The sequence below is a fragment of the Fonsecaea pedrosoi genome (assembly GCF_000835455.1).
Source record: "Fonsecaea pedrosoi CBS 271.37 unplaced genomic scaffold supercont1.1, whole genome shotgun sequence".
NCBI lineage: Eukaryota > Fungi > Ascomycota > Eurotiomycetes > Chaetothyriales > Herpotrichiellaceae > Fonsecaea > Fonsecaea pedrosoi.
Window position 1 is genome coordinate 3,135,047 of NW_013550615.1, and position 20,789 is coordinate 3,155,835.

The 20,789-nt window shown below is 52.6% G+C and overlaps 8 protein-coding genes across 8 annotated transcripts; 4 read left to right on the plus strand and 4 right to left on the minus strand.

The window, feature by feature from the left end:
- Positions 1–3,313: 3,313 nt before the first annotated feature.
- Z517_01134 (uncharacterized protein) lies at positions 3,314–4,351 on the plus strand (the record flags this gene model as incomplete). The annotated part of the gene is made up of 4 exons (XM_013434096.1): positions 3,314–3,536; positions 3,630–3,750; positions 3,988–4,138; positions 4,199–4,351. 4 exons carry the CDS (start codon positions 3,314–3,316, stop codon positions 4,349–4,351), a joined length of 648 nt encoding a protein of 215 aa, XP_013289550.1.
- A 175-nt stretch (positions 4,352–4,526) lies between these two features.
- Z517_01135 (uncharacterized protein) lies at positions 4,527–5,207 on the minus strand (the record flags this gene model as incomplete). Its single annotated transcript, XM_013434097.1, has 1 exon — positions 4,527–5,207. The coding sequence occupies one exon, from the start codon at positions 5,205–5,207 to the stop codon at positions 4,527–4,529; it is 681 nt and encodes a 226-aa protein (XP_013289551.1).
- Positions 5,208–5,848: 641 nt separating this feature from the next.
- Positions 5,849–8,326, plus strand: Z517_01136 (uncharacterized protein; the record flags this gene model as incomplete). The annotated part of the gene is made up of 1 exon (XM_013434098.1): positions 5,849–8,326. One exon carries the CDS (start codon positions 5,849–5,851, stop codon positions 8,324–8,326), a length of 2,478 nt encoding a protein of 825 aa, XP_013289552.1.
- A 1,320-nt stretch (positions 8,327–9,646) lies between these two features.
- Z517_01137 (uncharacterized protein) lies at positions 9,647–11,166 on the plus strand (the record flags this gene model as incomplete). Its single annotated transcript, XM_013434099.1, has 3 exons — positions 9,647–9,655; positions 9,726–10,934; positions 10,987–11,166. 3 exons carry the CDS (start codon positions 9,647–9,649, stop codon positions 11,164–11,166), a joined length of 1,398 nt encoding a protein of 465 aa, XP_013289553.1.
- Positions 11,167–12,344: 1,178 nt separating this feature from the next.
- Positions 12,345–13,538, minus strand: Z517_01138 (uncharacterized protein; the record flags this gene model as incomplete). Its single annotated transcript, XM_013434100.1, has 3 exons — positions 12,345–12,745; positions 12,897–12,996; positions 13,221–13,538. 3 exons carry the CDS (start codon positions 13,536–13,538, stop codon positions 12,345–12,347), a joined length of 819 nt encoding a protein of 272 aa, XP_013289554.1.
- A 699-nt stretch (positions 13,539–14,237) lies between these two features.
- Z517_01139 (uncharacterized protein) lies at positions 14,238–15,803 on the plus strand (the record flags this gene model as incomplete). Its single annotated transcript, XM_013434101.1, has 1 exon — positions 14,238–15,803. The coding sequence occupies one exon, from the start codon at positions 14,238–14,240 to the stop codon at positions 15,801–15,803; it is 1,566 nt and encodes a 521-aa protein (XP_013289555.1).
- Positions 15,804–15,932: 129 nt separating this feature from the next.
- Positions 15,933–16,701, minus strand: Z517_01140 (uncharacterized protein; the record flags this gene model as incomplete). The annotated part of the gene is made up of 2 exons (XM_013434102.1): positions 15,933–16,567; positions 16,635–16,701. The coding sequence occupies 2 exons, from the start codon at positions 16,699–16,701 to the stop codon at positions 15,933–15,935; spliced, it is 702 nt and encodes a 233-aa protein (XP_013289556.1).
- Positions 16,702–16,953: 252 nt separating this feature from the next.
- Positions 16,954–19,131, minus strand: Z517_01141 (uncharacterized protein; the record flags this gene model as incomplete). The annotated part of the gene is made up of 1 exon (XM_013434103.1): positions 16,954–19,131. One exon carries the CDS (start codon positions 19,129–19,131, stop codon positions 16,954–16,956), a length of 2,178 nt encoding a protein of 725 aa, XP_013289557.1.
- Positions 19,132–20,789: the final 1,658 nt, after the last annotated feature.

Consider the following 20,789-nt stretch of genomic DNA (forward strand, 5'->3'; position numbering starts at 1 on the left):
TTCTGGGTTGCCTTGAATGATTGATGTGGTAAACGGCGACTGAGGTGGTCAGAGGGAAGATTGGACGGGCGCAAAGCGAATCAAGAGCGCAAACTATTGAGCTGTGCTGAAATGTGGACGAGATAGCGGGTGCGGATTGAATGCGAGGGGCAACCAGAGGAAAGCCGTGGGACAGAAGACCTGAAGGTGGGAGCTGCGCTCAATCGAGGTTTTGTGGCGGGCAGGTGCACAAGTGGCACAGAGTCGATGTCGTCAACGTCAGAAGTTGTCGTAATCGCGGTTGTTCGGGATAAGGTGAAATAGATCAGGACAGAGTGTCTGGGATGGCAAGGCTCCGAGGGGGGTTGTCGTGGTTGTGGTTGAAGGTGGGATGCGGTGTGGTTGTTGTACGGAGAGACAGGGAGGGTACCGTCAGGGTAAGGGTTGTTTGTGGCAGTGGCAGTGCGAGAAGGCCACCTTGGGGAAGTGAATTTTGAGTGCGGCCGAGATGCCGTGACCGAGTGAGTGGGAGAGGCCAGGGAGAAGGGCGACGGAGAAGTCGAAGGGCAACAGTGGCGGCGCTGGGGGGGCGCTGGGGGGTTGGACAGCTGGTGAGTGGCTGCCCAGAGTCGTCTGGGTTCGTCACCGCGATTCGGCTCTACCAATGGAATTCCGAGTCGATCTGGACTCGAAGCTCGACCTTGGCACAGGGCGGGGCTGGATTGGGCGGCGGCACAAGTCGAGTATGTGAGTCAAGCTGCCGCCTCTCATGCCACAAGCACGATTCAATTGGACTGTGCGACTTGTTAAGGTTGACACTTGATAGGTCGACGGGTTGATGGGCACTTCGGTACGACCTTCTTTCAGTTTGTTATAGGAGCTGATGAGTATTCAGGAGGGAGCTGGTCTGGACGATCCCTTGGAGAGGGGCGGGTCGATGGAGATGGAAGGGGGATAACAAGCAGCGGATAACCCGCACCTGCGCTCGAACAAAATGAGCCGATTTGCTCTAGATACTACCGGGAAAATCGAAGACGGACGATAAATTCTCGCTACGTCCAACCTGGATCAGTCGATCTCTTTATATGTGCATGCAAGGCTGGCTCGTCGACAACCAGTACCCAGTACAGCCTGCCCATTGCACCCTCCAGCTGCCACTCCCGTTGCGTATGCACTCCACCAGTTTTCCTCCTTTTAACCCATGCGCAGCCACATGAGGCGGCGCGCAGGGTGCCGGATACAACCGGAAGACCAATCGAAATACATACCCCAGGGCTTGGACCCTGGTCTGATATGAGCGGGATGAGCAACACGGGTGGACCCCGAAAGGGTGTGAACCCCTCCGGTCTACTGGCTGTGCGGACTTCCTCAAGGGCGACAAGGCGGCATGGGACGAGGGAGCAAGACGGGGACCACCCTCCTTTTGACTATATCTGTTATGTTTGCCAACTTGGTCCTGTCTCGGGTGGCCGTGTTGGAAGGGCTCATGAGACTGGGACAGAGTTCGCTCCTCTGCCCGCATGGCTATGTACATACACCCTTTCATTGTCCAGCTCAGCTGCATGACTTGTACTCGGTATATCAAGGCATTCATTACATCAGTCGATCATGGTGAGCAAGGTCAAGTGCCCTTCTTAGCAACACCACTCCGAACAGCCAAGCCACAATCTAACGCTCACTAGAGGGTCCGTCAAGGCTGGCGACGTGTGTACTGTGGGATTTCCAGAAAAGTCATGATGCCTGCAGATGACTGTTTTCCCAAAATCGCATCCGTGCTCACCCACGCTCACCCACGGCTCCATCCATCCTCGGCCGGAAAAAAAAGAGTAGCACGTTCTGTTGCAACGTTGCCCGGGTTGGGAGGAGGTTCGTACCCCCGCCTGGAATGCTGTGCGACACGACACCAAACGATCAGATCTCCGGAAACTGCTTAGAGTTCGTCCTTTTGCTCAATGCTGGCCAATATCACAACCTTGTCATGCTTTGCATTCAAGCATGCAGGGTAGATCGGCGTAGGCTCATGCAGCGTCCCTTCTCTGCAGCTATCGCGGTGCGACGGATGTGCCCGATGCGTCACAGAGGGAAATGCTCTCTTGCGGGTTAGTTGACTTGCTAGAGGATGGGTATAGTAAAGTTAGGGACACGGCGCCCCATACTGCAAACCCATGCGGATGGGACGAACCGCTGGCTGCTCGCGCTCTGGGCTCGGGCTTTTGGCTTCTGGCTTATCCGGCCTGGTTCAGTACCGGTAGTTCTTGCTACTAAGACTTACGCTTTGCCTGAACGGCAAGGGCCATGAGAAGCTGATGAAGCGAATGCACGGGGTAGGGCTGTTGGTTTAGCGGCGGACATTCTGGCCTTGGGCTGATGACCACCGTCCGGGATACGAGCAGCAACTTCGCGATTCTGTTCACGGCATAGCATCCTCTCTGAACGAGTAATTCAGGTCAACACTAGTGCAAGGATATGCGAGCAATACCTCGAGCAGAAAGGTGGGCAATGGAGGGGGGTTGTCAGGGAGGACGAGGTGGAGCGGTGATTGGATGCCTGGCCCAAATCGCCTTTTGGTGCATTTTTAGCGCAACGGTGGTGACGCTGGCGAGGGTGGCAACTGGGGGAGCAGCTCCCCAAGCGCTGGATCTGTGGTCGGACTTGTCTTGGTCGCTCACCCTCTCCCCAACTTTCTGCTCGATACAACCGGACCTCTCTTCGTTTGGCTTCACACCTTGGCTCCGTCGAGACTTTACCCTTGACCACACTGGTGCCCTTGTGCACTGTGCACCGCGCACTGCTATCATTGCAGTTCCCACCTTCTTCGCCCTCCTCTCCATCGATCTCGAACCACCCTTCCGCCTTCTGCCACTTCGGTGAACTCCGGAGGCTGTCACCTTGCAAAGCAAGACATTCTGCAGGCAGCCGGCAGAATCCTGCTCTACTGCCTTGCCTATCGTGCCTATTCCATCTGCGTTCCCTACACAAGAGTTCAATCGATGCGCCCTGGCGCGAATTGCCCTTGCACGGCATTACTCTTACATCTCCTTCGGTCGTGTCATTCCGTGAAGTCGCCTTGAGTTGGGTCTGGTCACAAGCGAGAATCCTGCACTGCGCTAGAGCCAAAACACATTCCAACCTTCGTCATTCCCTCAATTGGTGTCTGTGCTCCTCAGCCTGGCACGACAGAAGCTCGAAGCTTCTAGAGGAGCCAGGCGTCTCTGTTGGAAGGACCAAAAGACCTGGAAGTGGGCAGATCGACACTCGAGCGGTGTCACGTCCGTTCCGGACGGAATCATTGTCCGACAAAGCAATTCGAACTGAGAAGGGTTGACCGGTCAGAATGGCGTCCTCCTCTTTTCGAGAATCAATGAATTCCTTGGGGTGGTCCAGAAGAGATCCGGACGTCCCGGTCAATACGTCGTCGTCAAAGCCCTTGTTGTCCAAAATCTCGTCGCTCAATCCGTTCGGAGGCAAAGGCTACGTCCAATTACCCACACACGAGGCTCCAGGTGCACCACTACCGGCGCCGACGAGGAGAGAGGAAGAGGAGGGGTGGTTCGCATGTATGTTGGCTTCGCGCATGACTCCTGTCCAAGAATACAGAACAACCCAAATCCGCACTCACAGGAATGACTGACATTTTTATGACTTGACAGTAAGTCGATGGGACCGTTTGTTGATCTTCGGTGGCTGCAATCTCGCAGCGCTGGCATGTTTCGTTATCTGCTTTGCGTTGCTCCCCGTTTTGTCTCTAAAGCCACGAAAATTCGCAATTCTGTAAGTCTCCCAAAGTCATTCCGGGCCCTTACTACATTTGCTGCACACCACCACGCACTCGTCTGGGGGGGGCCATGTGACAGCGCGTACACCCCATGATGATGTCAGCTATTTTCTATCTTGAGCTTGATGCCCACGCTCGGGAAGACCCCTGTGAGGTGTCTATTTGGCTTTCAGAACCTGGATTTGTGCATGTGTCTAAATGGAGTCGTACGTGTGGCTGACGCGTCATGATAGGTGGTCGGTTGGCTCGTTGATGTTTCTTGCCTCATGGGCCTTTTTGATGGGACCGGTACAATACACAACACATTTACTCTCAGGCCCTCGTCTACCATTTACAGCCGCTTACTTTGGTTCAATCATCATGACCATCTATTTCGCCGTGGGTGTAAGTACAATCCTAGACCTTGTCGCGATGCTGCAAGACAATACTGACACACCATGTCAGCTCCACTCCACGATCCTCACTCTCATTTCCTCGATTGTGCAGCTTGTGGCGTTGGTGTGGTATTTAGTCAGCTACTTTCCGATGGGAAGTAGCGGCTTGCGCTTTGCGGCTAGATTTGGCTCCAGTCGAGTCACCGCGTGGATGAACGACTGAATTCTGTGCAGGACATGGGTTTTCGTGTTGCAAGCTCCTTGGTAACAACACACAACCATGTCGCCGGTTAGGCCCGGCTATGCTCGTTCCCGTCTGTGATATATGCACAGCCGAGGATGTGGTTGAGGCGGCGCTTTACGTGGTCCGCCGTTGCAGATATCCGATGCGCTTGCAATTACTCGAAACGTCTCCTAACTTCCCGGCTCTCATTTCCCACATCTCTCACTGCGTCCGTGATCAGCTCGCGCAGTTCTCTCTGACCTTCTGCGGTGTGAAAATTCTCCTTGGCTGCCAGCTCTTCTATCCTTCGCCTAAATTCGGGGTCGGGTTCTTGTTCAAGCGTGGCCCGTGACATGTCGTCTTCGGTGCCGATATTGATAGATACATTGGGTGGGAGGGATGCAGGGCGGGCAGCTCCATTGGAGATCGACCCAGAATGTGCAGATGTCGCGGTAGGATCTAGTGAGGGGAGGGTATGGAGGTATTCTGCGACTTCTGGGAACTCCTGTTCGGACTCGAACTTCTCGAGCGCAGTCATACCTTCGTCATTTTGTACTGTGAGGTCAACGTGTAACTCCTCCACCAGGCACTTTGCGATGTCTACCGTCTCGGCCACAAACAAGCATGTTTCCCCGTCCTCATCTTTCAAGTTCACATCCACGTTGAACTCATTGACCAGCGTCCGTAAGAGATCCGCATGATTATAAGAAGCCGCGGCATGTAGAAGCGAATAACCATGTGCGTCTTGCGCAGACGCTAACTCTGGTCTGGAGCGAAGTAAAGGTAGGAGTCGGTGGTCAGGATCCGGGGTGTTTGCTGCGAGCAAAAACGGATTTAGGTTGGGGTCCGTCGACATGATAGATGGAAGAAGGGGAGGAAGTCCTGTTGACGACAACTTAAGATTGGCATTGGAGCATAGCTGACCCCGATAGACTCTAGTGATAGGAGACGAGGTGGGAATCCTGGAGTGTCACAATTGGGGAGTCAGCCTCAGCTTTGAAAAAGCGAAGTAGTAGTTATTGAGTCACAAAGATAAACACTTGAGTGGTGGAAAAATCCTAGCGAACATCAGCCACTTGTGGCCGCAAGGCTAGTTCAAAAGTGCCACCACTACTCATCAGGCTGAGCACTTCTGTTGACCCACTATGGATTCTCGAAATTCATCCTTTGAGAAATGAAGTCCACATCCTTCTGGGTTTTACTAGTAGTGAATGACTCAACCATCCAAGGGGCCGAAGTGAATTTCTGCAATCATAAATCGAGGCATCGAGGGTTGTGCCTTCCTGGCGTAAAACGAAAGGTGATTATCATGACATAAATTTTCTGGCAATTCCGTACACCTCGATTCTCCCACTTTACATACGCCCCATCAATTCTGCAGCCTCGTTCCCTACGGCTAGCGAGTATCGTCGGCCTTTTGGTTCGGTTCCTGTGCCTTTACTGCCTCACTTGTCTAATCACGTACATTGTGACCATCGTGGCGCACAGTTAGCCAAGATGGCGCAGGATCCTCACCGAATTGGCCAGCTAATTCAGACCCTCGAAGCTGCCAAATCAAAAGGAGGGCGATCGAAAGGCAAATCCGGATTCTCTTGCAAGAAGGCGACGTTCGAAGTCGAAGGCTCCCACGGTATTACCGTTGACTCCTGGCGTTTCAACGACTGGGACTACAAGCGTGATGACCTTCCTACTTATGCTCGTGGACTCTTTACTACGAGGAGATCAGACGGCACTCCAGAAATTGCAGTCCGAGGATATGACAAATTCTTCAACGTTGATGAAGTCCCCGAGACAAAGTGGCCCAATATTGAAAGGGATACCACTGGGCCGTACGAACTGAGTGTCAAGGAGAACGGTTGCATCATTTTCATGTCCGGGCTTGAGGACGGTACTTTACTAGTTTGCAGCAAGCACTCTACGGGTGCACGCTCTGATGTCGACCAGAGTCATGCTACTGTGGGAGAGAAGTGGATTCAGAGGCATGTCGAAAGCGTGGGCAAGAACACGCGGCAGTTGGCGAAAGCGCTGAGAGATTTGAATGCTACGGCAGTCGGCGAGCTATGTGACGATTCGTTCGAAGAACACGTTCTGGAATATCCTCCGGAAGCGGCTGGGCTATACCTCCATGGCATCAACATCAACCTTCCTGAATTTGTCACTTTGTCCGGGCCGGAGGTTCACGAGTTCGCCGATACATGGGGTTTCAGAAAGGCACAGTATGTGATGATGCAATCTCTCGAAGAGGTGAAAGAATTTCTCAGCAAATGCGCCGAGACTGGCTCCTGGGAAGGACGAGACACTGAAGGATTCGTGGTCAGATGCAAGAAGAGAAGTCAGGATCGGTCAATGGCACCAGACTGGTTCTTCAAGTACAAATTCGAGGAACCCTATTTGATGTACCGGCAATGGCGTGAATGTACGAAAGCCATGATTTCCGGAAAACCACCCAAGTACAAGAAGCACCAGAAGATCACCGAGGAGTACTTGAAATACGCACGTCGGCAACTAGCCAGAGATCCGTCATTGGCCAAAGAGTACAACAAGAACCACGGAATCATCAAGATGCGTGATGGTTTTCTTGCGGAGATTGGCCAGAAGGGGTCCGACATCATCGCAAAAGAACGTGAAAATGGAGACGGCGGCGGGCATCAGTCTCTCAGTGACATCGTCCTTGTTCCCATCGCCTCGATCGGATGCGGCAAGACTACTGTGGCTACTGCACTGGTGAAGCTTTTTGACTTTGGACTTGTCCAGAACGACAATATCCAGGGACAAAGAGGTCGACCCGCCCGATTCGCCGCTGCTGTGGTCAATGCCATGGCAGCCCATAAAGTGGTGGTCGCTGACCGTAACAATCATCAACGCCGGGAGAGACAGCAAATCATGGAAGACGTCAGCAAAGTGGTTCCGCAGGCAAGATTTGTGGCTTTGCACTACGTTCATGAGCCGAAGGATCGGATGCTCGACGAGATTCGCAGAGTGACCCGCCAGCGCGTGCTTGACCGTGGAGACAATCATCAAACTATTCGGGCAGGAAGCAAGAGTCCGCAGGAGATCATTGGCATTATGGAAGGGTTCTTGGAGCGCTTTCAGGGCTGCGACAGGAGCACGCCGCCAGATGCCGACTTCGACGAAGTCATCGATCTGGACGTCTGTGCGTCGTCTCTCGAAAACTTGGAGACAGTCATCACCCACCTTTACAATGCCTACCCCGGACTTCTGCCGGAAGACATGCCGAGTGATGAGGACATGCAATCCGCGATTGACTATGCGATGGGTAGTGAAGTCACGATCAAACATGACCTCTCCTTCGGAAAGCCCGCGAGTGGAGAGAAAGCTCACAAGCAGAAGACGACCGGCGCACATCAGCTCGAGGAAAAGCCGCTGACATTAGACCAATTGACGGGCAAGCTTGAATATTTCAGCATATCAGTGTCTGCGAGGGATATTGAATCCATTCTTGGCTCAATATTCGACCAGGCTTCAGCCGATGAAGCGCGGATGTACCGTATGTTGAAACAGTCGCGGCGCCTCCAGAATGAATTTCATGTGACATTGATCCATCGGGCATCTGCAACCAAAGATCCCAAACTGTGGGAAATGTATACAGAAGAATATCGCAAAGCCATGGTAGGCAAAGATCTCAAGAACAAGAATGAGTTGGCACCAGGTCTTGGACAAGCACGAGTCAAGCTAGAGAGAGTGGTCTGGGACGACCGGATCATGGCCTTTGTTGTCCGCATTTATCCTGGTGCTGAAGGACCTTCATGGCGGAGTGCCAATGCAATCCCACATATCACGGTAGGAACAGCTGGGCCGGATATCAAGCCAAAGGAGAGCAACGATCTGCTGGCTCAATGGGAGTCTGGTGAGACGAATGGGAGATTGATCCACGACAAAGAAGTAGCAGGCGGAGTTATTTTGGACGGGAGTGTCAAAGCTGTGTTTCAACGCAACTTTCCGCATGGGCGGTAGAAATTTGGAGGGGAGCCGACGGCGACTCTGAAGAAGTCGCATTGGGATGAAAAGGGCTGGTATTGCGAGAACGTCGTATTGAGTATTATTGAACACAGAATTTGGTGGTCAAGCATGTTAGGCGCAGAGTACAAACACATGTACATACTGCACGTAGTTACTCGAAGCACGAGTGATGACACGAATTGATGTTTGTGATTGGTGGTAACTACAGAGTTGTAGAGGTCGGTAGAGGTCGGTAGAGGTCGGGAGAGGCCGCCGCCAACTGGTTGCCGTGGCAGCAAAACCAAACCAGCTGAAAGCGCTTGTTGCAGCTTCGGAACAAACAACGCCAGGCGCGACTTCCCTACGATTTTAACGGATAATTAATTAGTACGTGCCCCAAATGGCCCCAGCCAAAGCTCTCAGTTCCCCCATCAACAGATGACTTTTTCTTCTTCCACCCCCCATACCTTGTCCTTTCCGAACCGTCTCATTGAGCTTTCATTTGTTGACTTTTTTTTGATACCTGGTAGATCGCGACATTCTCAGGTCTGCATCACAGTTCCACTACATTTTGCTCGGTTAAGGGTTACAAGGACCAAAGGGTTAGAAAGGAACAAAAGAGGTACGCATCTCCCACCCCGCACCCAAGCCAAACGACCGCGACGCCCACGGCACGCGCCATAAGCACCCATCGCCCTGCAAAACTCGGCCCCGTCCAAGTTGGTGCCAAGCAAAAACAACAGGAGCTCCACCAGGGCTGCTCCCAAGCACCTCTGCGACCTCTGAACCTCCATCAACTTGTTACTACTACTTGTACCTGTCTTTGTGCTTGTACCACCACTACCTCCACGAAACGCCTCCTCCACCACCCTTTCTACCTCTGATGTTGTCCTTCGAGAACTCCTCTGTCTTCCGAGCCGTATTCCGTTTGTCCTTTAATTGTCTCTGACACCCGTCTTCCTTCAGTGTCGACTGACTCTCACGTCGTTCGCGTACCACTTTGAACTCGCCCGCTCGGACAACAACGCGCCCCAATAGCCTTGGAAACACCAGCAGATCACTCTGACCTCAAAATCTCATCGAGAACGACGTGCCTCTACGAATTCTCGAGAACACCTTCGATCACCCTTTCGTCGAGATTGCAAGCCGTCCAGACACGTCGGGAAAAGCTCGTGCGTCATTCCCAATCGTATTGGATTCCTCTCACACACCGTTGCTAATCCAGTCTAGATCTCACATTTCTTAGTGGTGCTTCGAACACCTCACGTTCTTCTTCACCACTCGTGATCTCACTTGTTGTCTCTACCCTCGTCATCACGGCGTCACGCAAACAAGATGCCTGTCGTGAGTCTTCCTACTCAATAATATGTAGTCCTCTACGCGTCTTGTTCACCCCCCGCTGACCTCGAAGCAGTCCCGTACTCGGCAACGAGTAGTCACTAACGAAAACGATGAGAACTCAGTGGCGCAGACTACCCGTCTAACACGGGCAAAGGCCGCCGGTCTGTCCAGCACCGATGACACTACCTCAGTCGCGAAGAAGCCTCTGCAAACCAAGAAATCTGCGGGGGGAACACTGAATGGAGCCACGAGACGCCGCGCGCTAGGAGACGTGACCAATGCCGCAAAAGGTGTGGAAGTTGTTTTGGACGGAAAGAAGGCCACAGCAAGCAAAGTTGGGCTGCAGTCCAAAGTCGCTCAACCAGCTGCCGGTGGCGTCCAAAAGCTCTCTCGTACGAACTCCTCGAGAGCCGCCCTCGGAGTCAAGGACAACAATCTCAAACCCAAGGTCTCTTCAGGGGAAATAAAGAAACCAGGAAGTGGTTCAGGTGTCCTCGGTAATACTGGCAAAAGACGGACGCAAGCTTCCACATCCACTGCGCCTTCGTCGAAAGATGTTACTCCAGACGTCGATGAACCCCCTCGCAAGAAGTCATGCACGGAGGAAGCCGTCGAAGAAGCCCAAGCTCAGACCGAGGATATCACCGATATTGTTGCTGAACTGGATGCGGAAGACTTGGATGACCCGTCGATGTGCGCCGAATACGTCCGCGAGATCTTCGAATACTACTTCGCCCTGGAACATACCACACAGCCCAACCCGAACTACATGGATCACCAAGACGACCTTGAGTGGAAGATGAGAGGCATCCTCGTCGACTGGTTGATTGAAGTGCACACTCGCTTTAGGCTTCTGCCCGAAACGTTGTTCCTGGCTGTCAACATTGTCGATCGCTTTCTCTCTCAAAAAGTTGTTCCTCTCGACAAACTCCAGCTTGTGGGCATTACCGCCATGTTCATCGCCTCCAAATATGAAGAGGTCCTTTCTCCTCACGTTGGCAACTTTGTCCACGTCGCCGACGATGGCTTCACAATTGAAGAGGTTCTCAGTGCTGAGAGGTACACCTTGTCAACTCTCAAATATGATCTTAGCTATCCCAACCCGATGAACTTCCTGAGAAGGATTTCAAAGGCCGACAACTATGACATTCAGACTCGCACACTCGCAAAGTACCTGATGGAAATCAGTCTCGTGGACCATCGATTTCTGGAATACAAGCAGAGCCATGTTGCTGCCGCTGCCATGTACCTTGCTCGCATGATACTTGAGCGTGGTGGTTGGGTACGTGTTTCCAATGTCACCATTCCTGCACCTCTTGCTAACCCATTGACAGGATGCGACGTTGACCAAGTTCGCGGGCTATAACGAAGATGAGATCCTTCCCGTTTTCGACCTCATGATCAGTTATCTAGAAGCTCCTGTTTCGCATGAGGCCCTGTTCAAGAAGTACGCGTCGAAGAAGTTCCTCAAGGGTAGGTTCGCTTCTCAGAAGTGGTTGTCGTCTCAAGGCTAACATGACGCAAGCATCAATCTTGGCCAGGAAATGGGCTAAGGACTATGGGATAAGCCGCCGAACCGCTGGCTTCACCATCCCTAGTGCCAAGGTTGCACAATAGTCTGCCACTTTTACCATCGACGGACCTGCTTGCTTGAAGACGGGCAAGCACCTTTCGGCTTGACCTTATGGGGAAGTCGTACACGACGAATTTTTCGGGCAGCCCTCTTCAATGGGTCATGCTTTCATGTCTCTATCACCACGACGATTGAAAACGATATTGGCACATAGATTCACATTCAGCATCATTACCACCATATCGATAAAGCCAAACACGTCCGACTACACAGAAACCTCCAATCACAGCGAACTCTTACCGACGTGTACCTGGCACTGAGCAACGAGATCTATTCTCTCAACTGAGGACTTGGGGACGTAATCTCCGTCGGTGCATCTTTTCAGCTTTTGTTGCTACACACTACAGGGGCGTTCGACTTGTGGATAGGCTTACATTCCGGACGCGGGCTTGATTGACTGGCGAAACGGGCGAACCTGGCGTTTATTGCTTATCGAAACCGGGACTCTACAAAGTTGCAATTTGTCTCTCGCGTGCATTGAGTTGTTTGACGTGAAGTCCCATTCATCAGCCAAGACTGGGAGGTCTTCACTCTGAGAACGGGGCTGGATACGAAGCGAGGTGAAAAATGCGTTGTGCTCTTTGGATTATCGAGCAGGAGCAGAGTGGTGGCGTGTTCTTTGAACATGCCTGTATCTCATGGTCTTATGGTCCCAGGTCCTAGATGGGTCGGGCCAACATGGCTATCACAATTGCAACTGTATTTGCATTGATAACCTGCCTGGTTGATCATTGAGCCCCTTTGCGAATTTCGACTGTACTTGAGATTTTCCTTTGTTACCTCCTTTCATACATTGCATCATACATTGACTCTGAATTGGCGCTTTTGCCCACTAATGATTGCCGCGGTCAGCCCGAGCTCGTATATCTGGAGATGTTATAAGTCGGCTTGAAATGCGTTATGGATTGTTGTCAGACGACATTTCGATTTGCGGTAGTGGTAATTTGAACCGGAATTGCAGGGCTGAAGATTAAAACAGGACCTTTGTAACCAAGGAAGGACAAGGACGAGCGAGGACAGAGCAGACACAAAATCCTGGATTGATTCTATTCTCCTTCTTTAGACCTTCCAGGGCAGACGCCTACCACTTCCGCCCCCGCGTTCGCCTCCTTCAGTGCTACCAGCGAGGTTCAGACTCCTCATCCCACTAACTGTCGCCGCCGAGTTCGTCGTCGCCTGTTCCCCCTCCCTTGCGCCAAAGGTCCTTTCCCATTCCTCCCGAATCGCCGCCCTCATATCCTCGACCAACACCGCGGCGTCGTCGTAGTCGAGGTCCTCGCGCATGCCTCTCCCGAACAGGATGGCCGAGGCTTGACGGCCCGAGGGGGCGCGGTTCGGCGGGTATTTTTTTCTCGATGAGGATGATGATGTTGTTGATGGTTGCGGGTACGTGTAGTTCAAGGGGGGTCGGGGCACGATGTGGAAGTGGACGTGCGGGACGACTTGGGCGGCGCCGGGGCCTATAGTCGAGAGCAAAGGGAGACACGGGTAAACGATATGGTTTGGGATGATAGATTGTGGTTGAGGGGTAGGGATACGGTAGAGTAGAGGAAGGTAATGTGATGTACAGAAACGGTGGGAATTCGTGGGTGGGTGGAAGGGTGGGCTTACCATTATTTTGAACCACGTTGTAGTCGGCTTCCTCGTGCGGGATGTCTGGGAGGACTGCCTTGATGACGGAGCGCGCGAGAAGGGGGAGGACTCTCCCGATCTGTATTACAGGAGTGAGCTTCGCCCGTGAATGGTCGTGAGTGCCCATGAGGGTTTGGAATGTGAGCCTGTCTCGCTCAATGGACGGGAACCGTGCCATGAAGCACCCCAACCGCCAACATGTGAATCAAGTCCAAAAGGATGATGGACGTGAGTGACAGGCTGGGAGACGACACTCGAAACGTAACGTGTCGTGTCGTGTCGAGTCAAACAAGATAGACATACCTCGGCGCCCTCGTCGGGACTCAAATCCCCGACCTTGACACGATGCTTTCTCGGTGCGACCAGCACATGCCCCCTCGTCAGGGGCATGATGTCCAAAAACGCCACGACGTGCTCGCTCGAGTAGAGCACAAACGACGGCGGGTCGAGCTGCTCCGGGTCGAGGGCCTTGGCCATCGCCTCTGGGTTCCCCAAAGGAGATGTCGGGGAGTACGTGGCTGCGATGGCGCAGAACGGACACGACGCCGAAAAGTCCTCCTGGTCGGGCCGAGATGCAGAGTGCGTTCTGGATTCGTGGATCAGGAGGGGGTGGTCGGACATTTTTCGCAGATAGATGTATATAGAGAGAGAGAGAGAGAGAGAGATGTGTCTTTCAGGATAGGAATGAACGGTCAATGCCGAATGTGAACGTCAAGTTGATGCGATGCTGGTGGGAAGTAAAGACGGGGGAAATCTAACAAAATGTGTGTATAGTCTATAAGGTCTTATAAAGGCACAAGCGTAGCCAGAATGCAATGATGAAAATACCCAGGGAGGAGACGCTGCGGAGTGTATATCCTTGAAGGAATGACTACATGAGGCTGATATATGCCAAGGCGAGATATCGAAGGGTCAAGTCAGTCGCTGTCCCGAGGTTGAATCTCTGATTTGTCTGACGAGACTCTAATCGACTCCAACCAACGCCCAAAACAGTCAAATGACAGATGCATTCGCGGGCTGTCGGTTAAAATGACACCACAAATTCAAATGACAACAGCCCTTTCCGTTGCAGCAAGGCACCCGACTTGGTGTGTGGTTCGTGACTCGAAATCCACAATTGAATTCTGACCAAAAGTCTGCCTCGTTGTTTTCCAACCCAATGAACACACTGGAATCATTTCTGCCTACCTGAACATTACTCTGCCTCGACTGAGCCTCCCATTCATATCAGCCGTGGTACATTTCTAGTGGGCGACTCAAGGCAGACTCATCCATCCGGCCACCTTTCCATGGCGACTTCTACCATTGCTCCACCATAACATGGAATACCTCATTCGGTTCGTCCAGGCGCATGAAAGTTTTCGGCGGCCGGAGATCGAGGCACTCTCGACGCTCGAGCAATTACCCTGCGAGATTGTGTCCTATGCCGAAACTTCCCCCTTCTGTGTGGTGAGGTTTCCTGCCTCCGGCCCACAACATGGCACCGGTGGTTCCCTACCGGTGGTGGAGGACGTTTCTTTCGAGAGCCTCGAGGCTAGGATAAAAAACTTTGAAAGCCGCTCCGTCTTGTCAAAGTGCATCTATGAAATATGGGGACAGGGGCGGGATTATGAAGAACTTCACGTGGATGTGAAACGAAAAAGTCACCACCTGTGGGGTCGCTTTCGCCATGTATCATTCAAGTTTTCAGTCGACTCTTACTGTAGCACGAGAGATGTGGACCAACAGAGACAGATTATCGACTCATTTAAATACCTTGATTTCAGGGGCAAGATCAAGATGAAGAATCCGGAAGCCGAGTTTACCATCTTGGAAGAGTGGCTTCCTTGGATCTCCCCGAGTCCCGTTCAAGAGCAAACGTCAACATGTGATGCTGCAATCGACAAAGTAGCAGGTACAAGTCTGAGAAGAGTGTTTCTCGCCCGCAAGATTGGCGATTCGCGTCGTTGGCTGAGGGAGAAGCATGACCTCAAAAAGCGGCCGTACATCTCAACAACATCAATGGACGCAGAGTTGGCGCTGCTAACGGCGACTATGGCCCTGGCGAGCCCCGGAAAGCTTTTTCTGGATCCTTTTGTGGGAACTGGTGGTTTCATGGTCGCTGCTGCAGAGCTGGGAGCTGTTGTTCTGGGATCAGACATCGACGGCCGCAGTTTTCGCGGGAAAGGCTCCGGTCTGATACAAGGGGTTGGAGCAAATTTTCAAAAGTATGGGTTAACGCATTTGTTCGAGGACTGTCTGACTTCCGACTTGACGAATACACCGTTCCGCTGTGCTACTGCGACATCGTCCAGGTCGAGCGACGGTCGGTGGCTGGATGGGATTGTTTGTGATCCTCCCTACGGCGTACGTGAAGGGTTGAAGGTGCTTGGAGTGAAATTGAGGCAGAGTCGCATGGAGGCAGCCGAAATTAACGGCGATGGATCCAGTCTGGCAGAGAGTTCCAAACCGCTGACAGAACTTTTGGTCAACGGCGTCCCGGCGCATACGCTGCCTGGGTATGTCGCGCCAAAGAAGCCCTACTCCTTCGCGCGTATGCTTGGCGATATCCTGGACTTCGCTGCGAGAACACTGGTCGATGGGGGCCGTATCGCATTCTGGATGCCGACTGCGAACGAAAACGAATTCGGTGATGAAGAAGCCACCATACCGACGCATCCCCATCTCGAACTGAAACACGAGTGTATCCAGAGATTCAACAAGTGGAGTCGAAAATTACTGGTGTATGAGAGAATGCCCGGGATCCTCGATTTAGAGGTACACATTGACGGGTTTGCTGGTCGAGAGGGAAAATCGACAGCAAGCGCTGGTCGTACAGCCGACGAGCTGAATCCTTTTCGTAGAAGATACTTTCAGTCCTTTGGCGCAGACAGGACTGCAAGCTAGCATGTGCCAGCTTTTGGAGTCTCAGGATCGTCATTACGTCGTTCATGGTCTCCCAGCTGTCCCCCTCGGCGTAGCCAAAGGCGACGATACACCAACCCTCCTCCCCGTCCAATGCGTGCATGGCGTCGCTCAGTCGTCCACTTTGAGCTTTTCCACTGCGGAAACGGCATCCTCTCCGTCAACGTCCTCATCGTCACCCTTCCCGACCAGACCCCTCTCCCAGAGCTGCTTCCCCGTCAGTCTCTTCTCCTCGACCTTCCCTCCCTTCTTCTTCTTGTCCTCGGCCTCTTCTTCCTCCCTCGCGCGGCGCTCCTTCTCCTCCAACTCCTTGCGAAACTTGTCCCGCCACTCCAGAAACCTGTCCCTGTTGACCAAGGTGCCGTGGAATTTGCGGTTCTCCACCTCTTCCTTCTCCCGGATCTCAATCTCTTTGACTTCCTCGGCCTGCCGTATCCGGTCGGAGATCAACACCTCTGCGGCCTCTTTGAGAGTGGTGACCAGCGTAAACACCATGGCCATGCCTAGCGAGTCCTCTATCGTGGGCTGTAGAGCGTCGAGCAGTTGTGCCTTGTCCACGGCGACGTCGAGTTGCGGATGCTTTGGCGCATTGGGAGGCGACGTAATGTCCAAATGAGGACCGACATCTGGGTAGGCTTCGGGATAGGTGACGTTGAGCAAGAGAACTGGAGGGTCGGGGTCTTCGCCGTGTCCCTCGCTGGGTAGGTCCAGCGTTATGGATATCCGGTACGACGTATCAGAGAGGTCTAGCGTAAAGGCGGGTGTTAGGTGCTCTGTCCACATATCCTTCGTCTCAATTGAGAGAGTGCGAACCTGTGATCTCGTCCGGAAAAATCGACTCGAGGACTTCTCGCTCCTCCCTCTGATCTTCTATACCCATTTTTTGAAAGAAGAATCTACAAGGACTGGCCAAGGATAAAGCAAGTTGACGACAAACAGGTTTTCGTGCGCTGTATAATTGCTAAGCGAACATGATCGAGTTGTACTTGTGAGGAGTGAAGTGGGCATTAATTTACCGAACATAGCCCGGATTCTTTTTTGGTGGTGGGGATACTTGTAATACCTCGAACTTGTAGATCAACGACTTCAATGAGCACCACGAGCTATCTCACTCACTTAAGAGCTGTGGAAACTACAACTTCAGCGCCCCTCCTGCTAGGGTGCCACCAGCAGCGACACCGCCCTTGGCCCCTTTCTTCCTGCCCAGGTCCTGCAGTTCTCCCTTTTTGCCCACAACCTTGACGTTTCCTTTACGGAGCTCAGTCAAGATGTCTGCCTTCTCTTGGTCTTTGGCTTTGGCTTTCGACTTCCTAGCATCGGCCTCTCTACCTTGACCATTCGTGCTGGTCCCTGGAGTTGATGCACTTCCGTGTGCCTTCTTCATCCGCTCTTTCTCCCTCCTTCGTCTGCGCAACTTTTCTTCTCGTGTCATTTCATCTTTGCTCACACTTGCACCGCTCTTGCGTACAATTAGGTGGCCCTTGTTCTTGGCCTCGTCACCAGGTCGATACACTTCCTGAGGCGCAAGCATGCTCTCCTCGGCGTTGACACCCATTCCAACTGGCCTCGCATCCTCCATGCTGATGGTAGGTCTGTCTTCGACTGCTTTGATCTCTACCTCCACTCGTTTAGGCTTGAAATGTAGATTGCTCAGCAAATCCAATTGACTTGACACCTCTTTCCACAGCCGTGAGATTTCTTCGTGCTGTTTCTTTGTCGCCGCGGATCTCTTGTCCACGTAGCCTGGATCGGTAGCACGGAGATGGTCCTGCTCGTAAATTTCCGCGAGGCCAGACTGAGGCTTCGTGTCATCGACCTCTACTCGGCCTCTCCGAGTTTCATTCGCGGCTCCCAAACTATCGGGGTGCCGGCGAACAACCTCATCGAACTCCCGGGCCAAAATACGTCGTTTGATGAGCTGTTCGATATCTTCCGAGACTTCGGCGGTGACCACTGGGACAGGTTTACCAACTCGCTCGAACTCCATGTCTTCTTCAATTAAAGAATTGAGAGGGCGGTCCGCAGCGCGTGCCTCCCCAGAGAGTGTCCAGTCTCTTTTCGCCACGTTGGCTGCTTCAAGGCGGCGGATTTCAGCTGCGATGGCGGCTCGCTGCTTTTCATGCGTAGACATATTCTGGCCTGATCTCCCGGCACCCTCCAGGTCACTTCCAGACTCCAAGTCCGAGTCTTCCTCCTCCGACTCAAGCAGGTCACGTCGAACATCTGAGATTGCTCGCTGCATGGCCTCCTCGAAGTCTTCAGCGCGCTCTTGGGGCTGTTTAGTTGGCTGGGTCTTCGGTAGTGCTCGCATCCGCGTGGTTTTTGATGGTTTCTTGGGCGGAGGTGCGAAAAAGTCGCCGTAGCGAATATCATTGGTATTTTGCAGACCGGCAATTTTGTCATCGAGAGCTTCCTCATCCTGGCCTAACATCTCGTCATCAGTGTCTTCGGCATTGAGGTCAGCGTTTCCAAAGGTCGGGCCGTCTTCTTCGTCTGAGTCTTCCTCAGACCCCGAAAGGGCAGTCTCTCCTCTGTCTCCGCTGGCAGAAGTGTCTTTCGGCTTGTGGAAAGGCATGGTCAAGGGATCTGCATCCCAATCAATCTCATCCTCGTCACTAGGGTTATCGTCCTCGCCCAGTGCGTCCTGCTGCTCGAGGAATTGGGTCTGCTTGTTGAAGTCATCGATGGAGAAGAAGCCATCGTTGAGGCCGTTTGGATCCTGCATATATGTCTCAGGATTTTGTCCGTCGGCCTCGGAAGTAGAATCTTCTGTTTCAGCATCCTCTATGTCTTCGAGATCATCCAACTCTTCTGCATCATCCTCTTCATCGTCGAGGTACTCGTCCTCTGGCACGTCATCCTGCACATCTCCGTCTGTTGATGTCTCATCCTCACTCTCGAGGGCATCAAATGCGACAACTCCATTCGACCCATCGCCATTACCGGCGATGTGCTCCTGCGACTCTGCTTGTACTCGACTTCTGTGGGCAACAATGTCTCTCTCCGTCTCTTTACAAGAAGCATCCAGTATCCTTCTCGTCTGCTCCCATACCTGCTTTACTGCGAGACCCTCTGTATAGATTTGCCGCAACTGCAAAACTTCCTCTTCTCGCTCAACGTCACTCCGCTTTCTCTTCTTCCTATTGCCATCTCTCCTCAACTTTTGCGCAGCTGAGACATTGACAGCTAATGGGTCGAGGATCGATTTCGCATAGGCCAAGATCTCCGAGTGGAGAGAGGACGACGGTTGTAGGAAGGCCTGCGTCGAGGTCGATAGCGTGGTGAAGAGAAGCCCACCCGAGTCGGCCATGGTAGTATCTATCGCATCGGCAATTTCAGCCACCACAGCATGTGCGCAGAGGTCACGAAAGGATGTTAAGCACTCAGCACACTTTGGAGTACCGTGTGCGTCTGCGTACCGTGGTCTGGCTCTCAAATTGTGAAACTACAATTATTTTTTTTTAGTGTAGACGGCGAGATCCGCAACAGGCAAAGTCGCTAGCGTACTCGGTACTCGTTCCTTAGGAGTTAAGGTTTCCCGAGAAGGTGAAGATTGGAGGTGTGGGTAGGTACGGTGGTACGGAACGAATGGGAATGGGTGACGGGCGAGAGGGCTTGAGAAAATTTGGAAAGCGGAGTGCCAGTACGGGCAGTGGAGGCGCTGAAGATGCTCGCAGGGCAAAGGTTTTAACTAAGCACTCGTATTGATAAGTCGATTTTTTTGGCACCTCGTAAAGTCGGCGCTCGGGCGGGACCTACTGTGGTTGGACGAGTTGTGGTTCAGGAAGGTATTTGGGGGAGCTTACAAAGGCTGTGGTGGGTATGAGAGAGGTACGAGTAAGCACCCCCAGCTCTTCTGGCATTGCCCCGAAACCCTCTTCTGCACTGTCCGCAGCTCATCCTTACCGGCTGGTGGCGGCATTGGTTTATACCTACTTAATACTACTTGCCTACCTGTTACGGCGTCGTTATTACGGACTACTCCGTAAGAAAGTTTCAATTATTACCCTTCCCAGCCACCTTGACCTCGAGGACACGCACAGGCCACTCCCCAGACGAGCGCGGCTCCCGGCTATTGGCAGGGCGCATGTCATGAAAATGATTCCTTCAGCTATTGACGCAACCCTAGAAAATGGATCAAGCAATACAGGGGATAAGAGGAGAGGGGCAGGCACCACTGATTTATGCAGGCTTCGAGACTTTCACATGGTGTTCAAGCATTCATTATTAGCGTGGCTGGGTCCCCCAAAGATGTCTCTCGGGGAAGAATTTTTCCCTCTCCAATACCAATTTGCCCGCTTCCACGCTTACCAGGTAGGTGCTTGCTGATGGAGTTGTGCTAGGACAAGAACGAGAGGGGAGTATCCTGTCAAAAGCTAATCGAAGACACTGGTGGCACAGTATGCAAGCGGCCGTTTATGGTGAGGGGCAATTGACAATTGAGTATCGACGTCCGAGAGGCGTGCGGTTACAGTTGCTGCTGTACGTGATGACGTTCCATGCAAAGATTTTATCCCATGGTGCACCGTGGGCCGTGGCTGCTCGTACAGAAGTTTCTCGACGTTCCAAGTGAAACCGGCCGCCAAGTGTCCAATCAATAAGGGTGCTTGCTGTTGCCGCCCAGACTCAGATGATTGCGGATGATGGAGCTGGGAAACATGTTCCTTTTAAGAGAGGAGATCCTATTATGGTTTTTCAATGATAGACAGTAATAAGGCCTGATGGTAGTCGAACAATTGACGAAACTTTATCTAACTGCTGGTGTTGCGAGTTCCGAGAATCTGGCGACGGCACCAGTGGTTTTCCTTTTTGCGAACAGACACTTAGAGGCGGAGCTCGAAGGATAAGGATCCACAGGCGTCTGCACGGCGGAGATATGAGTAACTACTAGGAGGGAGAGTGGCACCAGGAACAAGGTACAGAGTAGGGCCTCGTAGTCAGCTCCAGCTGCCCAGGCTTGCCAGGATA